This window comes from Ovis canadensis, chromosome 3, assembly GCF_042477335.2.
Source record: "Ovis canadensis isolate MfBH-ARS-UI-01 breed Bighorn chromosome 3, ARS-UI_OviCan_v2, whole genome shotgun sequence".
Lineage (NCBI taxonomy): Eukaryota > Metazoa > Chordata > Mammalia > Artiodactyla > Bovidae > Ovis > Ovis canadensis.
Genome location: NC_091247.1, coordinates 232139268 through 232163404, shown reverse-complemented (window position 1 = coordinate 232163404; position 24137 = coordinate 232139268). Strand labels below are relative to the sequence as shown.

Sequence of the window (24137 nt, the reverse complement as noted above, 5' to 3'; positions counted from 1 at the left end):
CTTCCCCCAAGAACACGAACAAGCGTGCCCCGCGCGAGGACGTGGAGCCACCCACAGCCCTCCCTCATCATCACCACCCATCTTCCTCCGCCCCATCGTCTCCAATGGACTTACTGCTTGCCCCACCCACCCCCTTTGAAGAAGAAGAAGAAGGAGAAGGAGAAAAAGGAGAAGAACGGCGACCGGAGCGGCGTGGCAGAGGGAGTGGGAAGGTGGCCTTACGCTGGGGGAAATCCCTGCAAAAGCGAGAAAAATACTGGCTGATCTCGCTTCTCTGTGCCATGGGAAGGAGGCAAGAGGACAGCAAGGGTGTGAGCACTTGGACAATAAAGCACAAAGCGGTAGGGTCCTGGGATGGGATGGGGAAGCGGAACATGGGAGGGGTGCAAGAGGCTAAGGCAGAAAGCAGGGTCAGGGCCGTTCTTTCCTAGTAAGGGTCCACGGAATCAACGCTTCAGCTATGTATGGGAAACCCATGGACCGTGAAACCCCCATCGTCCTGGAAGGCAAGCATAATGTCCAGGACGGGAGAGCAAACAAACACACCTGTCCCACACTGAGAAGGAAAGCAACAGTCATCCTCTTCCAGGAGGGAAACCTTTTTTATGCCTTGACTCATAGCGGGTTTTAAGCCCTGGAATTGGAAAGACGACTGTATGAGTCAACTATTGTATATAAAATAGAGAAAGAGAATAAAAGCAACAAAAAAATAACAAAATGAACACAAAATTTAAAAAAAAATAAAAAAGGAAAACGCAAAAAAAAAAACCACACACACACACAAAACCGCTCGAAAACCCCCCCCCCCCAAAAACAAAGAAAGCAACGACAACAACAACAACAACAACTATCAAAACAAATGGAAGAAGGAAAAGGAAGGGCGAAAGGCAACGGAGACATAAAAGGAGCTGAAGCAATGCATCCAAAGTTGCAGCAATTCTATGCCTTTTGGAGCGAGCTCGCTTTGGGGCTTGACCAACGGCCCTGAAGGGAGAAAAGCGTATGTGCCCCTCTCTCGGCAGCTTTTGGTGCCAGGACCCTGAACGCCAGGAGAGTGTCCAGTGAGAAAGCATAGAAAGCATAGAGTGGACCTCACTGGAGAGCAAAGTTGAGGCAAGGGTTTCTTGTTGTCTGAGGGGTTGTCCTCAGGCAGGGGTCTGGGGTGGGGAGACCCCTAAAGGGGAGAGGGTAGGGGGGGAGACATATGTTTGCACAAGTGTGTTAGGATGTGAATGGTGAGCCCACGGCATTCCTCTGCAGCCCGCATTTGTGTGCTGAACTTGGAAGGCCCGCAGTGAATCTCTAGCGGGCAAGGCTGGAAGGCCCAGTGGCCCCGAATCATTTGCATCCGGAGCCCTTTGGTCCAGGGGGCCAGGTCGGAAGTGCGTGCGGGGCTTCGTCAAGGGGAATTCCCCGAGAAAAGTGTCGGTGGTTGGATGGCGGGAGTGGGAGTGGGCAGGCCCTCGGCCGCCTCAGCGAATGAGGAGCTTGCACGTGCGGGGGTGGGGCGGTGGGAAAGCCCCCAAAGGACGGAGGGGGGCGGGGCCAAGGCCCTTTTCGGAGACGAAGGTGTGAGGGAAGGAGGCATCGGCGTGCAGCGGCAGGTAGGAGATGGAAAACCTCGTGGGCCTTGCTTGCAGAGACCCGGGGGCTGCTTCTGAGCACGGGGGAGGTGCGTGTCCGGCTCCCTTCAACGTCTTAGCCGGAGGGCAAGGTGGTCGGGCCAGCGCCGCTGGTGCGGATGCCCCTCGGGGACCCTCTGTCCCTGAGGGGCCGTCGCCGGCAGTCGGGCGCCCCCAGCGGGGTGACTTGGCTCCCGGGTCAGCGGGGCTGGCGCCTGGCCAGAAAGTCGCCCTGAGTTGGAGGGGGCCGTGGGGGGTGGGCGCTGGGCTTCAGAATCTGGGGAACACGTGCTACGTGAATGCGGCGCTGCAGTGTCTGAGCCACACGCCGCCCCTGGCCAGCTGGCTGGTGTCCCGGCAGCACGCCACCCTCTGTCCGGCCGGCGGCTCCTGCACGCTCTGTGCCATGCGAGCTCACGTGACCCGAGCCCTCCTTCACGCGGGAGAGGTGATCCGGCCCCACAGGGACCTGCTGGCGGGCTTCCACAGACACCAGCAGGAAGATGCCCACGAGTTTCTGATGTTCACTCTGAGTGGCATGCAGCAAGGGTGCCTGAGTGCATCCCAGCCGTCGGGCCACGCCTCCGAGGACACCGGCGTCGTCCGTCAGATCTTTGGCGGGACGTGGAGGTCTCAGATCCAGTGTCTCCACTGCCTCGGTGTCTCGGACACGTTCGACCCTTATCTGGACATCAGCCTGGATATCACGGCGGCTCAGAGTGTGGAGCAAGCTCTGAGAGAGCTGGTCAAGCCCGAGAAGCTGGAGGCGGAAAATGCCTATGACTGTGGCGTTTGTCTCCGGAAGGTGCCTGCCACCAAGAGGTTGACTTTGCACAGCACCTCCCAGGTCCTGGTGCTGGTGCTGAAGCGGTTCACACAGCTGAGCGGGGCCAAAAGGGCTCAGGAGGTGCGCTATCCCCAGTGCCTGGACGTGCAGCCCTACACGTCTGAGCGGAAGGCAGGGCCACTGGGCTACGTGCTCTATGCCGTGCTGGTGCATTCCAGGTGGAGCTGTGAGCGAGGACACTACTTTTGTTACGTCCGAGCGGGCAACGGCCAGTGGTATAAGATGGACGATGCCAAGGTGACCGCCTGTGACGAGACCGCTGCCCTGAGCCAGAGCGCCTACGTCCTGTTCTACGCCCGGGAGGGTGCGTGGGAAGGGGGCGCTGGGGGAGGGGCAGTGGCCCCCCTCGGGGCTGACCCCACAGACCCCGGGCAGCCTGCAGGAGACGCCAGCGGCAGAGCTCCTGGGTCGCAGGATTCCCCGGGGGACACAGAGGCCGAAGGGATGAGCTTAGAGCAGTGGAGACGCCTGCAAGAACACAACCGACCGAAGCCGGCCTTGGAGCTGCGCAAGATCCAGGCTGCCCTGCCTGCCGGCGCGGTCGTGATTCACCGGTCCAGACACGGAGGAGGGAGAAACCGCCCGCCGCCCGCCCAGGAGCACCACCGGCTCGACCGTCCCAGCACGGACACCCCGCCTCCGGGGCCGACGGACGTCGGCCACCGTCCTTGTGCCAGCGGGAGGGCCAGAGCGACCAAGGGGAGGAACAAGAAGCCGCGGCCATCTCTGGGGCTGTGGCGGTAGGCCGGCTCTGATGCACACGCGTGCAGACGCCCAGGCACACCCTGCATGGGGCACGCCCTGGGCGACGCACCAAGAGTGCCGACAAGGAGCGAGTTCCTCTCTGGCGGTGAGGACGATGCGGCCTCCGGGGGGAAAAGGCGGGGCCGGGAGTGAGCCCGGGGTCTCGGTGTTCCCTGGGAACGGGTTTGTGCCCGAGCGGCTCAGCTCTCGAGGGCTGGCTCTGCTGGGAAGTCGGCGGAGCGAATGGGGTGCGTGAGCGGGTCTGAGCACGGTGCCAGGGCCTGCCACTTCTGCGAGGGATGTCCGGAGCCCTTCGGCGGGGAGGTGCAGGGAAGAGCGGGTGCAGGTCCACGCACCGTGTCCTTCCGGCCGGCCAGGCTCTCGAAAATGCCCCAGACGTCGAGCAGCGTCCGGGGGGGGGGGCGGGGGGGGAAGATGGGCAAGCAGTCTTTATGGGTGGCTGTCCTCGGGAGGCCTCGGGCTACTAGGCAGAGGGTCCGGCAGGAATGAGGCGGGGATCTGTGCGTCCCCGGCAGGACGCTCGTCCGCAGAGTTCCCTGGGGCTCCATTTCCGGTGCAAGGAGCATGCTGGAGAAGCGCCAAGTGCCAAACAGGAGAAGCGATCCACGATGCCATGAGCACCACCACCGGCACCACCAGCACCGACACGAAGGCCAAGGGGAGAAAGGCGAGCCAACTAGTCCCAAAGAAACCTCTCCACCAGCTGTGCACCGGGGCCTAGGTGGAGATCCGTCGCGCAGCGTTCATTTCCGAAAGCAAAGGTCCTCCCCGCACTGAGGAAAGGCCCGAGCCTACCCTAGATTGGGATAGCAAGACAACTGGACCTCCGACCCTGCCCGTCCTGCCTGGCAGTCAGTTGTGTCTTCCAGCTGGGCCCCGGACACACGCCGCTGGACGTGAGGAGATGCGGCCGGCCTCCAAAGTGCCTGGGGCGGTGGGGAAACTGTCCTCCCCTAGCTGCTTTCTCGACTGCCTCATGATTCCCGTGACCCGGTGGAGGGGCGCCTGAGGACCTTTATCGATCACCTCTTGCGTTTCATTTCTGTTTCTTGGCTGACGGCCGCGAACCCCGAACCCTCCAGCAAAGGGCACACCGGGAATGTGCGGTTTAACATCTCAGACCTCGAGGGACAACTCTGGCTGCTGACTGCGCGAGGCGGCGTGGCAAGCAAGAGAGAACGTTCCGATGGCTCGTTTTCCCCGCATGGTTCCCTACAGCGCACCATGCCCTCCACACGTGGATTGGAAAAAGAATGATGAGCAGTATCTTCCCCCAAGAACACGAACAAGCGTGCCCCGCGCGAGGACGTGGAGCCACCCACAGCCCTCCCTCATCATCACCACCCATCTTCCTCCGCCCCATCGTCTCCAATGGACTTACTGCTTGCCCCACCCACCCCCTTTGAAGAAGAAGAAGAAGGAGAAGGAGAAAAAGGAGAAGAACGGCGACCGGAGCGGCGTGGCAGAGGGAGTGGGAAGGTGGCCTTACGCTGGGGGAAATCCCTGCAAAAGCGAGAAAAATACTGGCTGATCTCGCTTCTCTGTGCCATGGGAAGGAGGCAAGAGGACAGCAAGGGTGTGAGCACTTGGACAATAAAGCACAAAGCGGTAGGGTCCTGGGATGGGATGGGGAAGCGGAACATGGGAGGGGTGCAAGAGGCTAAGGCAGAAAGCAGGGTCAGGGCCGTTCTTTCCTAGTAAGGGTCCACGGAATCAACGCTTCAGCTATGTATGGGAAACCCATGGACCGTGAAACCCCCATCGTCCTGGAAGGCAAGCATAATGTCCAGGACGGGAGAGCAAACAAACACACCTGTCCCACACCGAGAAGGAAAGCAACAGTCATCCTCTTCCAGGAGGGAAACCTTTTTTATGCCTTGACTCATAGCGGGTTTTAAGCCCTGGAATTGGAAAGACGACTGTATGAGTCAACTATTGTATATAAAATAGAGAAAGAGAATAAAAGCAACAAAAAAATAACAAAATGAACACAAAATTTAAAAAAAAATAAAAAAGGAAAACGCAAAAAAAAAAAACCACACACACACACAAAACCGCTCGAAAACCCCCCCCCCCAAAAACAAAGAAAGCAACGACAACAACAACAACAACAACAACTATCAAAACAAATGGAAGAAGGAAAAGGAAGGGCGAAAGGCAACGGAGACATAAAAGGAGCTGAAGCAATGCATCCAAAGTTGCAGCAATTCTATGCCTTTTGGAGCGAGCTCGCTTTGGGGCTTGACCAACGGCCCTGAAGGGAGAAAAGCGTATGTGCCCCTCTCTCGGCAGCTTTTGGTGCCAGGACCCTGAACGCCAGGAGAGTGTCCAGTGAGAAAGCATAGAAAGCATAGAGTGGACCTCACTGGAGAGCAAAGTTGAGGCAAGGGTTTCTTGTTGTCTGAGGGGTTGTCCTCAGGCAGGGGTCTGGGGTGGGGAGACCCCTAAAGGGGAGAGGGTAGGGGGGGAGACATATGTTTGCACAAGTGTGTTAGGATGTGAATGGTGAGCCCACGGCATTCCTCTGCAGCCCGCATTTGTGTGCTGAACTTGGAAGGCCCGCAGTGAATCTCTAGCGGGCAAGGCTGGAAGGCCCAGTGGCCCCGAATCATTTGCATCCGGAGCCCTTTGGTCCAGGGGGCCAGGTCGGAAGTGCGTGCGGGGCTTCGTCAAGGGGAATTCCCCGAGAAAAGTGTCGGTGGTTGGATGGCGGGAGTGGGAGTGGGCAGGCCCTCGGCCGCCTCAGCGAATGAGGAGCTTGCACGTGCGGGGGTGGGGCGGTGGGAAAGCCCCCAAAGGACGGAGGGGGGCGGGGCCAAGGCCCTTTTCGGAGACGAAGGTGTGAGGGAAGGAGGCATCGGCGTGCAGCGGCAGGTAGGAGATGGAAAACCTCGTGGGCCTTGCTTGCAGAGACCCGGGGGCTGCTTCTGAGCACGGGGGAGGTGCGTGTCCGGCTCCCTTCAACGTCTTAGCCGGAGGGCAAGGTGGTCGGGCCAGCGCCGCTGGTGCGGATGCCCCCCGGGGACCCTCTGTCCCTGAGGGGCCGTCGCCGGCAGTCGGGCGCCCCCAGCGGGGTGACTTGGCTCCCGGGTCAGCGGGGCTGGCGCCTGGCCAGAAAGTCGCCCTGAGTTGGAGGGGGCCGTGGGGGGTGGGCGCTGGGCTTCAGAATCTGGGGAACACGTGCTACGTGAATGCGGCGCTGCAGTGTCTGAGCCACACGCCGCCCCTGGCCAGCTGGCTGGTGTCCCGGCAGCACGCCACCCTCTGTCCGGCCGGCGGCTCCTGCACGCTCTGTGCCATGCGAGCTCACGTGACCCGAGCCCTCCTTCACGCGGGAGAGGTGATCCGGCCCCACAGGGACCTGCTGGCGGGCTTCCACAGACACCAGCAGGAAGATGCCCACGAGTTTCTGATGTTCACTCTGAGTGGCATGCAGCAAGGGTGCCTGAGTGCATCCCAGCCGTCGGGCCACGCCTCCGAGGACACCGGCGTCATCCGTCAGATCTTTGGGGGGACGTGGAGGTCTCAGATCCAGTGTCTCCACTGCCTCGGTGTCTCGGACACGTTCGACCCTTATCTGGACATCAGCCTGGATATCACGGCGGCTCAGAGTGTGGAGCAAGCTCTGAGAGAGCTGGTCAAGCCCGAGAAGCTGGAGGCGGAAAATGCCTATGACTGTGGCGTTTGTCTCCGGAAGGTGCCTGCCACCAAGAGGTTGACTTTGCACAGCACCTCCCAGGTCCTGGTGCTGGTGCTGAAGCGGTTCACACAGCTGAGCGGGGCCAAAAGGGCTCAGGAGGTGCGCTATCCCCAGTGCCTGGACGTGCAGCCCTACACGTCTGAGCGGAAGGCAGGGCCACTGGGCTATGTGCTCTATGCCGTGCTGGTGCACTCCGGGTGGAGCTGTGAGCGAGGACACTACTTTTGTTACGTCCGAGCGGGCAACGGCCAGTGGTATAAGATGGACGATGCCAAGGTGACCGCCTGTGACGAGACCGCTGCCCTGAGCCAGAGCGCCTACGTCCTGTTCTACGCCCGGGAGGGTGCGTGGGAAGGGGGCGCTGGGGGAGGGGCAGTGGCCCCCCTCGGGGCTGACCCCACAGACCCCGGGCAGCCTGCAGGAGACGCCAGCGGCAGAGCTCCTGGGTCGCAGGATTCCCCGGGGGACACAGAGGCCGAAGGGATGAGCTTAGAGCAGTGGAGACGCCTGCAAGAACACAACCGACCGAAGCCGGCCTTGGAGCTGCGCAAGATCCAGGCTGCCCTGCCTGCCGGCGCGGTCGTGATTCACCGGTCCAGACACGGAGGAGGGAGAAACCGCCCGCCGCCCGCCCAGGAGCACCACCGGCTCGACCGTCCCAGCACGGACACCCCGCCTCCGGGGCCGACGGACGTCGGCCACCGTCCTTGTGCCAGCGGGAGGGCCAGAGCGACCAAGGGGAGGAACAAGAAGCCGCGGCCATCTCTGGGGCTGTGGCGGTAGGCCGGCTCTGATGCACACGCGTGCAGACGCCCAGGCACACCCTGCATGGGGCACGCCCTGGGCGACGCACCAAGAGTGCCGACAAGGAGCGAGTTCCTCTCTGGCGGTGAGGACGATGCGGCCTCCGGGGGGAAAAGGCGGGGCCGGGAGTGAGCCCGGGGTCTCGGTGTTCCCTGGGAACGGGTTTGTGCCCGAGCGGCTCAGCTCTCGAGGGCTGGCTCTGCTGGGAAGTCGGCGGAGCGAATGGGGTGCGTGAGCGGGTCTGAGCACGGTGCCAGGGCCTGCCACTTCTGCGAGGGATGTCCGGAGCCCTTCGGCGGGGAGGTGCAGGGAAGAGCGGGTGCAGGTCCACGCACCGTGTCCTTCCGGCCGGCCAGGCTCTCGAAAATGCCCCAGACGTCGAGCAGCGTCCGGGGGGGGGGGGCGGGGGGGGAAGATGGGCAAGCAGTCTTTATGGGTGGCTGTCCTCGGGAGGCCTCGGGCTACTAGGCAGAGGGTCCGGCAGGAATGAGGCGGGGATCTGTGCGTCCCCGGCAGGACGCTCGTCCGCAGAGTTCCCTGGGGCTCCATTTCCGGTGCAAGGAGCATGCTGGAGAAGCGCCAAGTGCCAAACAGGAGAAGCGATCCACGATGCCATGAGCACCACCACCGGCACCACCAGCACCGACACGAAGGCCAAGGGGAGAAAGGCGAGCCAACTAGTCCCAAAGAAACCTCTCCACCAGCTGTGCACCGGGGCCTAGGTGGAGATCCGTCGCGCAGCGTTCATTTCCGAAAGCAAAGGTCCTCCCCGCACTGAGGAAAGGCCCGAGCCTACCCTAGATTGGGATAGCAAGACAACTGGACCTCCGACCCTGCCCGTCCTGCCTGGCAGTCAGTTGTGTCTTCCAGCTGGGCCCCGGACACACGCCGCTGGACGTGAGGAGATGCGGCCGGCCTCCAAAGTGCCTGGGGCGGTGGGGAAACTGTCCTCCCCTAGCTGCTTTCTCGACTGCCTCATGATTCCCGTGACCCGGTGGAGGGGCGCCTGAGGACCTTTATCGATCACCTCTTGCGTTTCATTTCTGTTTCTTGGCTGACGGCCGCGAACCCCGAACCCTCCAGCAAAGGGCACACCGGGAATGTGCGGTTTAACATCTCAGACCTCGAGGGACAACTCTGGCTGCTGACTGCGCGAGGCGGCGTGGCAAGCAAGAGAGAACGTTCCGATGGCTCGTTTTCCCCGCATGGTTCCCTACAGCGCACCATGCCCTCCACACGTGGATTGGAAAAAGAATGATGAGCAGTATCTTCCCCCAAGAACACGAACAAGCGTGCCCCGCGCGAGGACGTGGAGCCACCCACAGCCCTCCCTCATCATCACCACCCATCTTCCTCCGCCCCATCGTCTCCAATGGACTTACTGCTTGCCCCACCCACCCCCTTTGAAGAAGAAGAAGAAGGAGAAGGAGAAAAAGGAGAAGAACGGCGACCGGAGCGGCGTGGCAGAGGGAGTGGGAAGGTGGCCTTACGCTGGGGGAAATCCCTGCAAAAGCGAGAAAAATACTGGCTGATCTCGCTTCTCTGTGCCATGGGAAGGAGGCAAGAGGACAGCAAGGGTGTGAGCACTTGGACAATAAAGCACAAAGCGGTAGGGTCCTGGGATGGGATGGGGAAGCGGAACATGGGAGGGGTGCAAGAGGCTAAGGCAGAAAGCAGGGTCAGGGCCGTTCTTTCCTAGTAAGGGTCCACGGAATCAACGCTTCAGCTATGTATGGGAAACCCATGGACCGTGAAACCCCCATCGTCCTGGAAGGCAAGCATAATGTCCAGGACGGGAGAGCAAACAAACACACCTGTCCCACACCGAGAAGGAAAGCAACAGTCATCCTCTTCCAGGAGGGAAACCTTTTTTATGCCTTGACTCATAGCGGGTTTTAAGCCCTGGAATTGGAAAGACGACTGTATGAGTCAACTATTGTATATAAAATAGAGAAAGAGAATAAAAGCAACAAAAAAATAACAAAATGAACACAAAATTTAAAAAAAAATAAAAAAGGAAAACGCAAAAAAAAAAAACCACACACACACACAAAACCGCTCGAAAACCCCCCCCCCCAAAAACAAAGAAAGCAACGACAACAACAACAACAACAACAACTATCAAAACAAATGGAAGAAGGAAAAGGAAGGGCGAAAGGCAACGGAGACATAAAAGGAGCTGAAGCAATGCATCCAAAGTTGCAGCAATTCTATGCCTTTTGGAGCGAGCTCGCTTTGGGGCTTGACCAACGGCCCTGAAGGGAGAAAAGCGTATGTGCCCCTCTCTCGGCAGCTTTTGGTGCCAGGACCCTGAACGCCAGGAGAGTGTCCAGTGAGAAAGCATAGAAAGCATAGAGTGGACCTCACTGGAGAGCAAAGTTGAGGCAAGGGTTTCTTGTTGTCTGAGGGGTTGTCCTCAGGCAGGGGTCTGGGGTGGGGAGACCCCTAAAGGGGAGAGGGTAGGGGGGGAGACATATGTTTGCACAAGTGTGTTAGGATGTGAATGGTGAGCCCACGGCATTCCTCTGCAGCCCGCATTTGTGTGCTGAACTTGGAAGGCCCGCAGTGAATCTCTAGCGGGCAAGGCTGGAAGGCCCAGTGGCCCCGAATCATTTGCATCCGGAGCCCTTTGGTCCAGGGGGCCAGGTCGGAAGTGCGTGCGGGGCTTCGTCAAGGGGAATTCCCCGAGAAAAGTGTCGGTGGTTGGATGGCGGGAGTGGGAGTGGGCAGGCCCTCGGCCGCCTCAGCGAATGAGGAGCTTGCACGTGCGGGGGTGGGGCGGTGGGAAAGCCCCCAAAGGACGGAGGGGGGCGGGGCCAAGGCCCTTTTCGGAGACGAAGGTGTGAGGGAAGGAGGCATCGGCGTGCAGCGGCAGGTAGGAGATGGAAAACCTCGTGGGCCTTGCTTGCAGAGACCCGGGGGCTGCTTCTGAGCACGGGGGAGGTGCGTGTCCGGCTCCCTTCAACGTCTTAGCCGGAGGGCAAGGTGGTCGGGCCAGCGCCGCTGGTGCGGATGCCCCCCGGGGACCCTCTGTCCCTGAGGGGCCGTCGCCGGCAGTCGGGCGCCCCCAGCGGGGTGACTTGGCTCCCGGGTCAGCGGGGCTGGCGCCTGGCCAGAAAGTCGCCCTGAGTTGGAGGGGGCCGTGGGGGGTGGGCGCTGGGCTTCAGAATCTGGGGAACACGTGCTACGTGAATGCGGCGCTGCAGTGTCTGAGCCACACGCCGCCCCTGGCCAGCTGGCTGGTGTCCCGGCAGCACGCCACCCTCTGTCCGGCCGGCGGCTCCTGCACGCTCTGTGCCATGCGAGCTCACGTGACCCGAGCCCTCCTTCACGCGGGAGAGGTGATCCGGCCCCACAGGGACCTGCTGGCGGGCTTCCACAGACACCAGCAGGAAGATGCCCACGAGTTTCTGATGTTCACTCTGAGTGGCATGCAGCAAGGGTGCCTGAGTGCATCCCAGCCGTCGGGCCACGCCTCCGAGGACACCGGCGTCATCCGTCAGATCTTTGGGGGGACGTGGAGGTCTCAGATCCAGTGTCTCCACTGCCTCGGTGTCTCGGACACGTTCGACCCTTATCTGGACATCAGCCTGGATATCACGGCGGCTCAGAGTGTGGAGCAAGCTCTGAGAGAGCTGGTCAAGCCCGAGAAGCTGGAGGCGGAAAATGCCTATGACTGTGGCGTTTGTCTCCGGAAGGTGCCTGCCACCAAGAGGTTGACTTTGCACAGCACCTCCCAGGTCCTGGTGCTGGTGCTGAAGCGGTTCACACAGCTGAGCGGGGCCAAAAGGGCTCAGGAGGTGCGCTATCCCCAGTGCCTGGACGTGCAGCCCTACACGTCTGAGCGGAAGGCAGGGCCACTGGGCTATGTGCTCTATGCCGTGCTGGTGCACTCCGGGTGGAGCTGTGAGCGAGGACACTACTTTTGTTACGTCCGAGCGGGCAACGGCCAGTGGTATAAGATGGACGATGCCAAGGTGACCGCCTGTGACGAGACCGCTGCCCTGAGCCAGAGCGCCTACGTCCTGTTCTACGCCCGGGAGGGTGCGTGGGAAGGGGGCGCTGGGGGAGGGGCAGTGGCCCCCCTCGGGGCTGACCCCACAGACCCCGGGCAGCCTGCAGGAGACGCCAGCGGCAGAGCTCCTGGGTCGCAGGATTCCCCGGGGGACACAGAGGCCGAAGGGATGAGCTTAGAGCAGTGGAGACGCCTGCAAGAACACAACCGACCGAAGCCGGCCTTGGAGCTGCGCAAGATCCAGGCTGCCCTGCCTGCCGGCGCGGTCGTGATTCACCGGTCCAGACACGGAGGAGGGAGAAACCGCCCACCGCCCGCCCAGGAGCACCACCGGCTCGACCGTCCCAGCACGGACACCCCGCCTCCGGGGCCGACGGACGTCGGCCACCGTCCTTGTGCCAGCGGGAGGGCCAGAGCGACCAAGGGGAGGAACAAGAAGCCGCGGCCATCTCTGGGGCTGTGGCGGTAGGCCGGCTCTGATGCACACGCGTGCAGACGCCCAGGCACACCCTGCATGGGGCACGCCCTGGGCGACGCACCAAGAGTGCCGACAAGGAGCGAGTTCCTCTCTGGCGGTGAGGACGATGCGGCCTCCGGGGGGAAAAGGCGGGGCCGGGAGTGAGCCCGGGGTCTCGGTGTTCCCTGGGAACGGGTTTGTGCCCGAGCGGCTCAGCTCTCGAGGGCTGGCTCTGCTGGGAAGTCGGCGGAGCGAATGGGGTGCGTGAGCGGGTCTGAGCACGGTGCCAGGGCCTGCCACTTCTGCGAGGGATGTCCGGAGCCCTTCGGCGGGGAGGTGCAGGGAAGAGCGGGTGCAGGTCCACGCACCGTGTCCTTCCGGCCGGCCAGGCTCTCGAAAATGCCCCAGACGTCGAGCAGCGTCCGGGGGGGGGGGGGCGGGGGGGAAGATGGGCAAGCAGTCTTTATGGGTGGCTGTCCTCGGGAGGCCTCGGGCTACTAGGCAGAGGGTCCGGCAGGAATGAGGCGGGGATCTGTGCGTCCCCGGCAGGACGCTCGTCCGCAGAGTTCCCTGGGGCTCCATTTCCGGTGCAAGGAGCATGCTGGAGAAGCGCCAAGTGCCAAACAGGAGAAGCGATCCACGATGCCATGAGCACCACCACCGGCACCACCAGCACCGACACGAAGGCCAAGGGGAGAAAGGCGAGCCAACTAGTCCCAAAGAAACCTCTCCACCAGCTGTGCACCGGGGCCTAGGTGGAGATCCGTCGCGCAGCGTTCATTTCCGAAAGCAAAGGTCCTCCCCGCACTGAGGAAAGGCCCGAGCCTACCCTAGATTGGGATAGCAAGACAACTGGACCTCCGACCCTGCCCGTCCTGCCTGGCAGTCAGTTGTGTCTTCCAGCTGGGCCCCGGACACACGCCGCTGGACGTGAGGAGATGCGGCCGGCCTCCAAAGTGCCTGGGGCGGTGGGGAAACTGTCCTCCCCTAGCTGCTTTCTCGACTGCCTCATGATTCCCGTGACCCGGTGGAGGGGCGCCTGAGGACCTTTATCGATCACCTCTTGCGTTTCATTTCTGTTTCTTGGCTGACGGCCGCGAACCCCGAACCCTCCAGCAAAGGGCACACCGGGAATGTGCGGTTTAACATCTCAGACCTCGAGGGACAACTCTGGCTGCTGACTGCGCGAGGCGGCGTGGCAAGCAAGAGAGAACGTTCCGATGGCTCGTTTTCCCCGCATGGTTCCCTACAGCGCACCATGCCCTCCACACGTGGATTGGAAAAAGAATGATGAGCAGTATCTTCCCCCAAGAACACGAACAAGCGTGCCCCGCGCGAGGACGTGGAGCCACCCACAGCCCTCCCTCATCATCACCACCCATCTTCCTCCGCCCCATCGTCTCCAATGGACTTACTGCTTGCCCCACCCACCCCCTTTGAAGAAGAAGAAGAAGGAGAAGGAGAAAAAGGAGAAGAACGGCGACCGGAGCGGCGTGGCAGAGGGAGTGGGAAGGTGGCCTTACGCTGGGGGAAATCCCTGCAAAAGCGAGAAAAATACTGGCTGATCTCGCTTCTCTGTGCCATGGGAAGGAGGCAAGAGGACAGCAAGGGTGTGAGCACTTGGACAATAAAGCACAAAGCGGTAGGGTCCTGGGATGGGATGGGGAAGCGGAACATGGGAGGGGTGCAAGAGGCTAAGGCAGAAAGCAGGGTCAGGGCCGTTCTTTCCTAGTAAGGGTCCACGGAATCAACGCTTCAGCTATGTATGGGAAACCCATGGACCGTGAAACCCCCATCGTCCTGGAAGGCAAGCATAATGTCCAGGACGGGAGAGCAAACAAACACACCTGTCCCACACCGAGAAGGAAAGCAACAGTCATCCTCTTCCAGGAGGGAAACCTTTTTTATGCCTTGACTCATAGCGGGTTTTAAGCCCTGGAATTGGAAAGACGACTGTATGAGTCAACTATTGTATATAAAATAGAGAAAGAGAATAAAAGCAACAAAAAAATAACAAAATGAACACAAAATTTAAAAAAAAATAAAAAAGGAAAACGCAAAAAAAAAAAACCACACACACACACAAAACCGCTCGAAAACCCCCCCCCCCAAAAACAAAGAAAGCAACGACAACAACAACAACAACAACAACTATCAAAACAAATGGAAGAAGGAAAAGGAAGGGCGAAAGGCAACGGAGACATAAAAGGAGCTGAAGCAATGCATCCAAAGTTGCAGCAATTCTATGCCTTTTGGAGCGAGCTCGCTTTGGGGCTTGACCAACGGCCCTGAAGGGAGAAAAGCGTATGTGCCCCTCTCTCGGCAGCTTTTGGTGCCAGGACCCTGAACGCCAGGAGAGTGTCCAGTGAGAAAGCATAGAAAGCATAGAGTGGACCTCACTGGAGAGCAAAGTTGAGGCAAGGGTTTCTTGTTGTCTGAGGGGTTGTCCTCAGGCAGGGGTCTGGGGTGGGGAGACCCCTAAAGGGGAGAGGGTAGGGGGGGAGACATATGTTTGCACAAGTGTGTTAGGATGTGAATGGTGAGCCCACGGCATTCCTCTGCAGCCCGCATTTGTGTGCTGAACTTGGAAGGCCCGCAGTGAATCTCTAGCGGGCAAGGCTGGAAGGCCCAGTGGCCCCGAATCATTTGCATCCGGAGCCCTTTGGTCCAGGGGGCCAGGTCGGAAGTGCGTGCGGGGCTTCGTCAAGGGGAATTCCCCGAGAAAAGTGTCGGTGGTTGGATGGCGGGAGTGGGAGTGGGCAGGCCCTCGGCCGCCTCAGCGAATGAGGAGCTTGCACGTGCGGGGGTGGGGCGGTGGGAAAGCCCCCAAAGGACGGAGGGGGGCGGGGCCAAGGCCCTTTTCGGAGACGAAGGTGTGAGGGAAGGAGGCATCGGCGTGCAGCGGCAGGTAGGAGATGGAAAACCTCGTGGGCCTTGCTTGCAGAGACCCGGGGGCTGCTTCTGAGCACGGGGGAGGTGCGTGTCCGGCTCCCTTCAACGTCTTAGCCGGAGGGCAAGGTGGTCGGGCCAGCGCCGCTGGTGCGGATGCCCCCCGGGGACCCTCTGTCCCTGAGGGGCCGTCGCCGGCAGTCGGGCGCCCCCAGCGGGGTGACTTGGCTCCCGGGTCAGCGGGGCTGGCGCCTGGCCAGAAAGTCGCCCTGAGTTGGAGGGGGCCGTGGGGGGTGGGCGCTGGGCTTCAGAATCTGGGGAACACGTGCTACGTGAATGCGGCGCTGCAGTGTCTGAGCCACACGCCGCCCCTGGCCAGCTGGCTGGTGTCCCGGCAGCACGCCACCCTCTGTCCGGCCGGCGGCTCCTGCACGCTCTGTGCCATGCGAGCTCACGTGACCCGAGCCCTCCTTCACGCGGGAGAGGTGATCCGGCCCCACAGGGACCTGCTGGCGGGCTTCCACAGACACCAGCAGGAAGATGCCCACGAGTTTCTGATGTTCACTCTGAGTGGCATGCAGCAAGGGTGCCTGAGTGCATCCCAGCCGTCGGGCCACGCCTCCGAGGACACCGGCGTCATCCGTCAGATCTTTGGGGGGACGTGGAGGTCTCAGATCCAGTGTCTCCACTGCCTCGGTGTCTCGGACACGTTCGACCCTTATCTGGACATCAGCCTGGATATCACGGCGGCTCAGAGTGTGGAGCAAGCTCTGAGAGAGCTGGTCAAGCCCGAGAAGCTGGAGGCGGAAAATGCCTATGACTGTGGCGTTTGTCTCCGGAAGGTGCCTGCCACCAAGAGGTTGACTTTGCACAGCACCTCCCAGGTCCTGGTGCTGGTGCTGAAGCGGTTCACACAGCTGAGCGGGGCCAAAAGGGCTCAGGAGGTGCGCTATCCCCAGTGCCTGGACGTGCAGCCCTACACGTCTGAGCGGAAGGCAGGGCCACTGGGCTATGTGCTCTATGCCGTGCTGGTGCACTCCGGGTGGAGCTGTGAGCGAGGACACTACTTTTGTTACGTCCGAGCGGGCAACGGCCAGTGGTATAAGATGGACGATGCCAAGGTGACCGCCTGTGACGAGACCGCTGCCCTGAGCCAGAGCGCCTACGTCCTGTTCTACGCCCGGGAGGGTGCGTGGGAAGGGGGCGCTGGGGGAGGGGCAGTGGCCCCCCTCGGGGCTGACCCCACAGACCCCGGGCAGCCTGCAGGAGACGCCAGCGGCAGAGCTCCTGGGTCGCAGGATTCCCCGGGGGACACAGAGGCCGAAGGGATGAGCTTAGAGCAGTGGAGACGCCTGCAAGAACACAACCGACCGAAGCCGGCCTTGGAGCTGCGCAAGATCCAGGCTGCCCTGCCTGCCGGCGCGGTCGTGATTCACCGGTCCAGACACGGAGGAGGGAGAAACCGCCCGCCGCCCGCCCAGGAGCACCACCGGCTCGACCGTCCCAGCACGGACACCCCGCCTCCGGGGCCGACGGACGTCGGCCACCGTCCTTGTGCCAGCGGGAGGGCCAGAGCGACCAAGGGGAGGAACAAGAAGCCGCGGCCATCTCTGGGGCTGTGGCGGTAGGCCGGCTCTGATGCACACGCGTGCAGACGCCCAGGCACACCCTGCATGGGGCACGCCCTGGGCGACGCACCAAGAGTGCCGACAAGGAGCGAGTTCCTCTCTGGCGGTGAGGACGATGCGGCCTCCGGGGGGAAAAGGCGGGGCCGGGAGTGAGCCCGGGGTCTCGGTGTTCCCTGGGAACGGGTTTGTGCCCGAGCGGCTCAGCTCTCGAGGGCTGGCTCTGCTGGGAAGTCGGCGGAGCGAATGGGGTGCGTGAGCGGGTCTGAGCACGGTGCCAGGGCCTGCCACTTCTGCGAGGGATGTCCGGAGCCCTTCGGCGGGGAGGTGCAGGGAAGAGCGGGTGCAGGTCCACGCACCGTGTCCTTCCGGCCGGCCAGGCTCTCGAAAATGCCCCAGACGTCGAGCAGCGTCCGGGGGGGGGGGGGCGGGGGGGGAAGATGGGCAAGCAGTCTTTATGGGTGGCTGTCCTCGGGAGGCCTCGGGCTACTAGGCAGAGGGTCCGGCAGGAATGAGGCGGGGATCTGTGCGTCCCCGGCAGGACGCTCGTCCGCAGAGTTCCCTGGGGCTCCATTTCCGGTGCAAGGAGCATGCTGGAGAAGCGCCAAGTGCCAAACAGGAGAAGCGATCCACGATGCCATGAGCACCACCACCGGCACCACCAGCACCGACACGAAGGCCAAGGGGAGAAAGGCGAGCCAACTAGTCCCAAAGAAACCTCTCCACCAGCTGTGCACCGGGGCCTAGGTGGAGATCCGTCGCGCAGCGTTCATTTCCGAAAGCAAAGGTCCTCCCCGCACTGAGGAAAGGCCCGAGCCTACCCTAGATTGGGATAGCAAGACAACTGGACCTCCGACCCTGCCCGTCCTGCCTGGCAGTCAGTTGTGTCTTCCAGCTGGGCCCCGGACACACGCCGCTGGACGTGAGGAGATGCGGCCGGCCTCCAAAGTGCCTGGGGCGGTGGGGAAACTGTCCTCCCCTAGCTGCTTTCTCGACTGCCTCATGATTCCCGTGACCCGGTGGAGGGGCGCCTGAGGACCTTTATCGATCACCTCTTGCGTTTCATTTCTGTTTCTTGGCTGACGGCCGCGAACCCCGAACCCTCCAGCAAAGGGCACACCGGGAATGTGCGGTTTAACATCTCAGACCTCGAGGGACAACTCTGGCTGCTGACTGCGCGAGGCGGCGTGGCAAGCAAGAGAGAACGTTCCGATGGCTCGTTTTCCCCGCATGGTTCCCTACAGCGCACCATGCCCTCCACACGTGGATTGGAAAAAGAATGATGAGCAGTATCTTCCCCCAAGAACACGAACAAGCGTGCCCCGCGCGAGGACGTGGAGCCACCCACAGCCCTCCCTCATCATCACCACCCATCTTCCTCCGCCCCATCGTCTCCAATGGACTTACTGCTTGCCCCACCCACCCCCTTTGAAGAAGAAGAAGAAGGAGAAGGAGAAAAAGGAGAAGAACGGCGACCGGAGCGGCGTGGCAGAGGGAGTGGGAAGGTGGCCTTACGCTGGGGGAAATCCCTGCAAAAGCGAGAAAAATACTGGCTGATCTCGCTTCTCTGTGCCATGGGAAGGAGGCAAGAGGACAGCAAGGGTGTGAGCACTTGGACAATAAAGCACAAAGCGGTAGGGTCCTGGGATGGGATGGGGAAGCGGAACATGGGAGGGGTGCAAGAGGCTAAGGCAGAAAGCAGGGTCAGGGCCGTTCTTTCCTAGTAAGGGTCCACGGAATCAACGCTTCAGCTATGTATGGGAAACCCATGGACCGTGAAACCCCCATCGTCCTGGAAGGCAAGCATAATGTCCAGGACGGGAGAGCAAACAAACACACCTGTCCCACACCGAGAAGGAAAGCAACAGTCATCCTCTTCCAGGAGGGAAACCTTTTTTATGCCTTGACTCATAGCGGGTTTTAAGCCCTGGAATTGGAAAGACGACTGTATGAGTCAACTATTGTATATAAAATAGAGAAAGAGAATAAAAGCAACAAAAAAATAACAAAATGAACACAAAATTTAAAAAAAAATAAAAAAGGAAAACGCAAAAAAAAAAAACCACACACACACACAAAACCGCTCGAAAACCCCCCCCCCCAAAAACAAAGAAAGCAACGACAACAACAACAACAACAACAACTATCAAAACAAATGGAAGAAGGAAAAGGAAGGGCGAAAGGCAACGGAGACATAAAAGGAGCTGAAGCAATGCATCCAAAGTTGCAGCAATTCTATGCCTTTTGGAGCGAGCTCGCTTTGGGGCTTGACCAACGGCCCTGAAGGGAGAAAAGCGTATGTGCCCCTCTCTCGGCAGCTTTTGGTGCCAGGACCCTGAACGCCAGGAGAGTGTCCAGTGAGAAAGCATAGAAAGCATAGAGTGGACCTCACTGGAGAGCAAAGTTGAGGCAAGGGTTTCTTGTTGTCTGAGGGGTTGTCCTCAGGCAGGGGTCTGGGGTGGGGAGACCCCTAAAGGGGAGAGGGTAGGGGGGGAGACATATGTTTGCACAAGTGTGTTAGGATGTGAATGGTGAGCCCACGGCATTCCTCTGCAGCCCGCATTTGTGTGCTGAACTTGGAAGGCCCGCAGTGAATCTCTAGCGGGCAAGGCTGGAAGGCCCAGTGGCCCCGAATCATTTGCATCCGGAGCCCTTTGGTCCAGGGGGCCAGGTCGGAAGTGCGTGCGGGGCTTCGTCAAGGGGAATTCCCCGAGAAAAGTGTCGGTGGTTGGATGGCGGGAGTGGGAGTGGGCAGGCCCTCGGCCGCCTCAGCGAATGAGGAGCTTGCACGTGCGGGGGTGGGGCGGTGGGAAAGCCCCCAAAGGACGGAGGGGGGCGGGGCCAAGGCCCTTTTCGGAGACGAAGGTGTGAGGGAAGGAGGCATCGGCGTGCAGCGGCAGGTAGGAGATGGAAAACCTCGTGGGCCTTGCTTGCAGAGACCCGGGGGCTGCTTCTGAGCACGGGGGAGGTGCGTGTCCGGCTCCCTTCAACGTCTTAGCCGGAGGGCAAGGTGGTCGGGCCAGCGCCGCTGGTGCGGATGCCCCCCGGGGACCCTCTGTCCCTGAGGGGCCGTCGCCGGCAGTCGGGCGCCCCCAGCGGGGTGACTTGGCTCCCGGGTCAGCGGGGCTGGCGCCTGGCCAGAAAGTCGCCCTGAGTTGGAGGGGGCCGTGGGGGGTGGGCGCTGGGCTTCAGAATCTGGGGAACACGTGCTACGTGAATGCGGCGCTGCAGTGTCTGAGCCACACGCCGCCCCTGGCCAGCTGGCTGGTGTCCCGGCAGCACGCCACCCTCTGTCCGGCCGGCGGCTCCTGCACGCTCTGTGCCATGCGAGCTCACGTGACCCGAGCCCTCCTTCACGCGGGAGAGGTGATCCGGCCCCACAGGGACCTGCTGGCGGGCTTCCACAGACACCAGCAGGAAGATGCCCACGAGTTTCTGATGTTCACTCTGAGTGGCATGCAGCAAGGGTGCCTGAGTGCATCCCAGCCGTCGGGCCACGCCTCCGAGGACACCGGCGTCATCCGTCAGATCTTTGGGGGGACGTGGAGGTCTCAGATCCAGTGTCTCCACTGCCTCGGTGTCTCGGACACGTTCGACCCTTATCTGGACATCAGCCTGGATATCACGGCGGCTCAGAGTGTGGAGCAAGCTCTGAGAGAGCTGGTCAAGCCCGAGAAGCTGGAGGCGGAAAATGCCTATGACTGTGGCGTTTGTCTCCGGAAGGTGCCTGCCACCAAGAGGTTGACTTTGCACAGCACCTCCCAGGTCCTGGTGCTGGTGCTGAAGCGGTTCACACAGCTGAGCGGGGCCAAAAGGGCTCAGGAGGTGCGCTATCCCCAGTGCCTGGACGTGCAGCCCTACACGTCTGAGCGGAAGGCAGGGCCACTGGGCTATGTGCTCTATGCCGTGCTGGTGCACTCCGGGTGGAGCTGTGAGCGAGGACACTACTTTTGTTACGTCCGAGCGGGCAACGGCCAGTGGTATAAGATGGACGATGCCAAGGTGACCGCCTGTGACGAGACCGCTGCCCTGAGCCAGAGCGCCTACGTCCTGTTCTACGCCCGGGAGGGTGCGTGGGAAGGGGGCGCTGGGGGAGGGGCAGTGGCCCCCCTCGGGGCTGACCCCACAGACCCCGGGCAGCCTGCAGGAGACGCCAGCGGCAGAGCTCCTGGGTCGCAGGATTCCCCGGGGGACACAGAGGCCGAAGGGATGAGCTTAGAGCAGTGGAGACGCCTGCAAGAACACAACCGACCGAAGCCGGCCTTGGAGCTGCGCAAGATCCAGGCTGCCCTGCCTGCCGGCGCGGTCGTGATTCACCGGTCCAGACACGGAGGAGGGAGAAACCGCCCGCCGCCCGCCCAGGAGCACCACCGGCTCGACCGTCCCAGCACGGACACCCCGCCTCCGGGGCCGACGGACGTCGGCCACCGTCCTTGTGCCAGCGGGAGGGCCAGAGCGACCAAGGGGAGGAACAAGAAGCCGCGGCCATCTCTGGGGCTGTGGCGGTAGGCCGGCTCTGATGCACACGCGTGCAGACGCCCAGGCACACCCTGCATGGGGCACGCCCTGGGCGACGCACCAAGAGTGCCGACAAGGAGCGAGTTCCTCTCTGGCGGTGAGGACGATGCGGCCTCCGGGGGGAAAAGGCGGGGCCGGGAGTGAGCCCGGGGTCTCGGTGTTCCCTGGGAACGGGTTTGTGCCCGAGCGGCTCAGCTCTCGAGGGCTGGCTCTGCTGGGAAGTCGGCGGAGCGAATGGGGTGCGTGAGCGGGTCTGAGCACGGTGCCAGGGCCTGCCACTTCTGCGAGGGATGTCCGGAGCCCTTCGGCGGGGAGGTGCAGGGAAGAGCGGGTGCAGGTCCACGCACCGTGTCCTTCCGGCCGGCCAGGCTCTCGAAAATGCCCCAGACGTCGAGCAGCGTCCGGGGGGGGGGGGCGGGGGGGGAAGATGGGCAAGCAGTCTTTATGGGTGGCTGTCCTCGGGAGGCCTCGGGCTACTAGGCAGAGGGTCCGGCAGGAATGAGGCGGGGATCTGTGCGTCCCCGGCAGGACGCTCGTCCGCAGAGTTCCCTGGGGCTCCATTTCCGGTGCAAGGAGCATGCTGGAGAAGCGCCAAGTGCCAAACAGGAGAAGCGATCCACGATGCCATGAGCACCACCACCGGCACCACCAGCACCGACACGAAGGCCAAGGGGAGAAAGGCGAGCCAACTAGTCCCAAAGAAACCTCTCCACCAGCTGTGCACCGGGGCCTAGGTGGAGATCCGTCGCGCAGCGTTCATTTCCGAAAGCAAAGGTCCTCCCCGCACTGAGGAAAGGCCCGAGCCTACCCTAGATTGGGATAGCAAGACAACTGGACCTCCGACCCTGCCCGTCCTGCCTGGCAGTCAGTTGTGTCTTCCAGCTGGGCCCCGGACACACGCCGCTGGACGTGAGGAGATGCGGCCGGCCTCCAAAGTGCCTGGGGCGGTGGGGAAACTGTCCTCCCCTAGCTGCTTTCTCGACTGCCTCATGATTCCCGTGACCCGGTGGAGGGGCGCCTGAGGACCTTTATCGATCACCTCTTGCGTTTCATTTCTGTTTCTTGGCTGACGGCCGCGAACCCCGAACCCTCCAGCAAAGGGCACACCGGGAATGTGCGGTTTAACATCTCAGACCTCGAGGGACAACTCTGGCTGCTGACTGCGCGAGGCGGCGTGGCAAGCAAGAGAGAACGTTCCGATGGCTCGTTTTCCCCGCATGGTTCCCTACAGCGCACCATGCCCTCCACACGTGGATTGGAAAAAGAATGATGAGCAGTATCTTCCCCCAAGAACACGAACAAGCGTGCCCCGCGCGAGGACGTGGAGCCACCCACAGCCCTCCCTCATCATCACCACCCATCTTCCTCCGCCCCATCGTCTCCAATGGACTTACTGCTTGCCCCACCCACCCCCTTTGAAGAAGAAGAAGAAGGAGAAGGAGAAAAAGGAGAAGAACGGCGACCGGAGCGGCGTGGCAGAGGGAGTGGGAAGGTGGCCTTACGCTGGGGGAAATCCCTGCAAAAGCGAGAAAAATACTGGCTGATCTCGCTTCTCTGTGCCATGGGAAGGAGGCAAGAGGACAGCAAGGGTGTGAGCACTTGGACAATAAAGCACAAAGCGGTAGGGTCCTGGGATGGGATGGGGAAGCGGAACATGGGAGGGGTGCAAGAGGCTAAGGCAGAAAGCAGGGTCAGGGCCGTTCTTTCCTAGTAAGGGTCCACGGAATCAACGCTTCAGCTATGTATGGGAAACCCATGGACCGTGAAACCCCCATCGTCCTGGAAGGCAAGCATAATGTCCAGGACGGGAGAGCAAACAAACACACCTGTCCCACACCGAGAAGGAAAGCAACAGTCATCCTCTTCCAGGAGGGAAACCTTTTTTATGCCTTGACTCATAGCGGGTTTTAAGCCCTGGAATTGGAAAGACGACTGTATGAGTCAACTATTGTATATAAAATAGAGAAAGAGAATAAAAGCAACAAAAAAATAACAAAATGAACACAAAATTTAAAAAAAAATAAAAAAGGAAAACGCAAAAAAAAAAAACCACACACACACACAAAACCGCTCGAAAACCCCCCCCCCCCAAAAACAAAGAAAGCAACGACAACAACAACAACAACAACAACTATCAAAACAAATGGAAGAAGGAAAAGGAAGGGCGAAAGGCAACGGAGACATAAAAGGAGCTGAAGCAATGCATCCAAAGTTGCAGCAATTCTATGCCTTTTGGAGCGAGCTCGCTTTGGGGCTTGACCAACGGCCCTGAAGGGAGAAAAGCGTATGTGCCCCTCTCTCGGCAGCTTTTGGTGCCAGGACCCTGAACGCCAGGAGAGTGTCCAGTGAGAAAGCATAGAAAGCATAGAGTGGACCTCACTGGAGAGCAAAGTTGAGGCAAGGGTTTCTTGTTGTCTGAGGGGTTGTCCTCAGGCAGGGGTCTGGGGTGGGGAGACCCCTAAAGGGGAGAGGGTAGGGGGGGAGACATATGTTTGCACAAGTGTGTTAGGATGTGAATGGTGAGCCCACGGCATTCCTCTGCAGCCCGCATTTGTGTGCTGAACTTGGAAGGCCCGCAGTGAATCTCTAGCGGGCAAGGCTGGAAGGCCCAGTGGCCCCGAATCATTTGCATCCGGAGCCCTTTGGTCCAGGGGGCCAGGTCGGAAGTGCGTGCGGGGCTTCGTCAAGGGGAATTCCCCGAGAAAAGTGTCGGTGGTTGGATGGCGGGAGTGGGAGTGGGCAGGCCCTCGGCCGCCTCAGCGAATGAGGAGCTTGCACGTGCGGGGGTGGGGCGGTGGGAAAGCCCCCAAAGGACGGAGGGGGGCGGGGCCAAGGCCCTTTTCGGAGACGAAGGTGTGAGGGAAGGAGGCATCGGCGTGCAGCGGCAGGTAGGAG

At 61.0% G+C, this 24137-nt stretch overlaps 5 protein-coding genes across 5 annotated transcripts; all 5 read left to right on the top strand.

The window, feature by feature from the left end:
• Positions 1 to 1611: 1611 nt before the first annotated feature.
• LOC138436466 (ubiquitin carboxyl-terminal hydrolase 17-like protein 6) lies at positions 1612 to 3213 on the top strand. The gene has a single exon (XM_069582034.1). The coding sequence runs from the start codon at positions 1612 to 1614 to the stop codon at positions 3211 to 3213; it is 1602 nt and encodes a 533-aa protein (XP_069438135.1).
• Positions 3214 to 6115: 2902 nt separating this feature from the next.
• LOC138436465 (ubiquitin carboxyl-terminal hydrolase 17-like protein 6) lies at positions 6116 to 7717 on the top strand. Its single transcript, XM_069582033.1, has one exon. It carries the CDS (start codon positions 6116 to 6118, stop codon positions 7715 to 7717), a length of 1602 nt encoding a protein of 533 aa, XP_069438134.1.
• A 2903-nt stretch (positions 7718 to 10620) lies between these two features.
• On the top strand, positions 10621 to 12222 carry LOC138436464 (ubiquitin carboxyl-terminal hydrolase 17-like protein 6). Its single transcript, XM_069582032.1, has one exon. The coding sequence runs from the start codon at positions 10621 to 10623 to the stop codon at positions 12220 to 12222; it is 1602 nt and encodes a 533-aa protein (XP_069438133.1).
• A 2903-nt stretch (positions 12223 to 15125) lies between these two features.
• Positions 15126 to 16727, top strand: LOC138436462 (ubiquitin carboxyl-terminal hydrolase 17-like protein 6). Its single transcript, XM_069582031.1, has one exon. The coding sequence runs from the start codon at positions 15126 to 15128 to the stop codon at positions 16725 to 16727; it is 1602 nt and encodes a 533-aa protein (XP_069438132.1).
• A 2904-nt stretch (positions 16728 to 19631) lies between these two features.
• On the top strand, positions 19632 to 21233 carry LOC138436461 (ubiquitin carboxyl-terminal hydrolase 17-like protein 6). The gene has a single exon (XM_069582030.1). The coding sequence runs from the start codon at positions 19632 to 19634 to the stop codon at positions 21231 to 21233; it is 1602 nt and encodes a 533-aa protein (XP_069438131.1).
• The last annotated feature ends 2904 nt before the right edge of the window (positions 21234 to 24137 follow it).

Bases quoted from the DNA above. Each gene is read 5' to 3' on its own strand.
- LOC138436464 (XM_069582032.1), top strand. From the start codon at position 10,621: ATGGAAAACCTCGTGGGCCTTGCTTGCAGAGACCCGGGGGCTGCTTCT.
- LOC138436462 (XM_069582031.1), top strand. From the start codon at position 15,126: ATGGAAAACCTCGTGGGCCTTGCTTGCAGAGACCCGGGGGCTGCTTCT.
- LOC138436466 (XM_069582034.1), top strand. From the start codon at position 1,612: ATGGAAAACCTCGTGGGCCTTGCTTGCAGAGACCCGGGGGCTGCTTCT.
- LOC138436461 (XM_069582030.1), top strand. From the start codon at position 19,632: ATGGAAAACCTCGTGGGCCTTGCTTGCAGAGACCCGGGGGCTGCTTCT.
- LOC138436465 (XM_069582033.1), top strand. From the start codon at position 6,116: ATGGAAAACCTCGTGGGCCTTGCTTGCAGAGACCCGGGGGCTGCTTCT.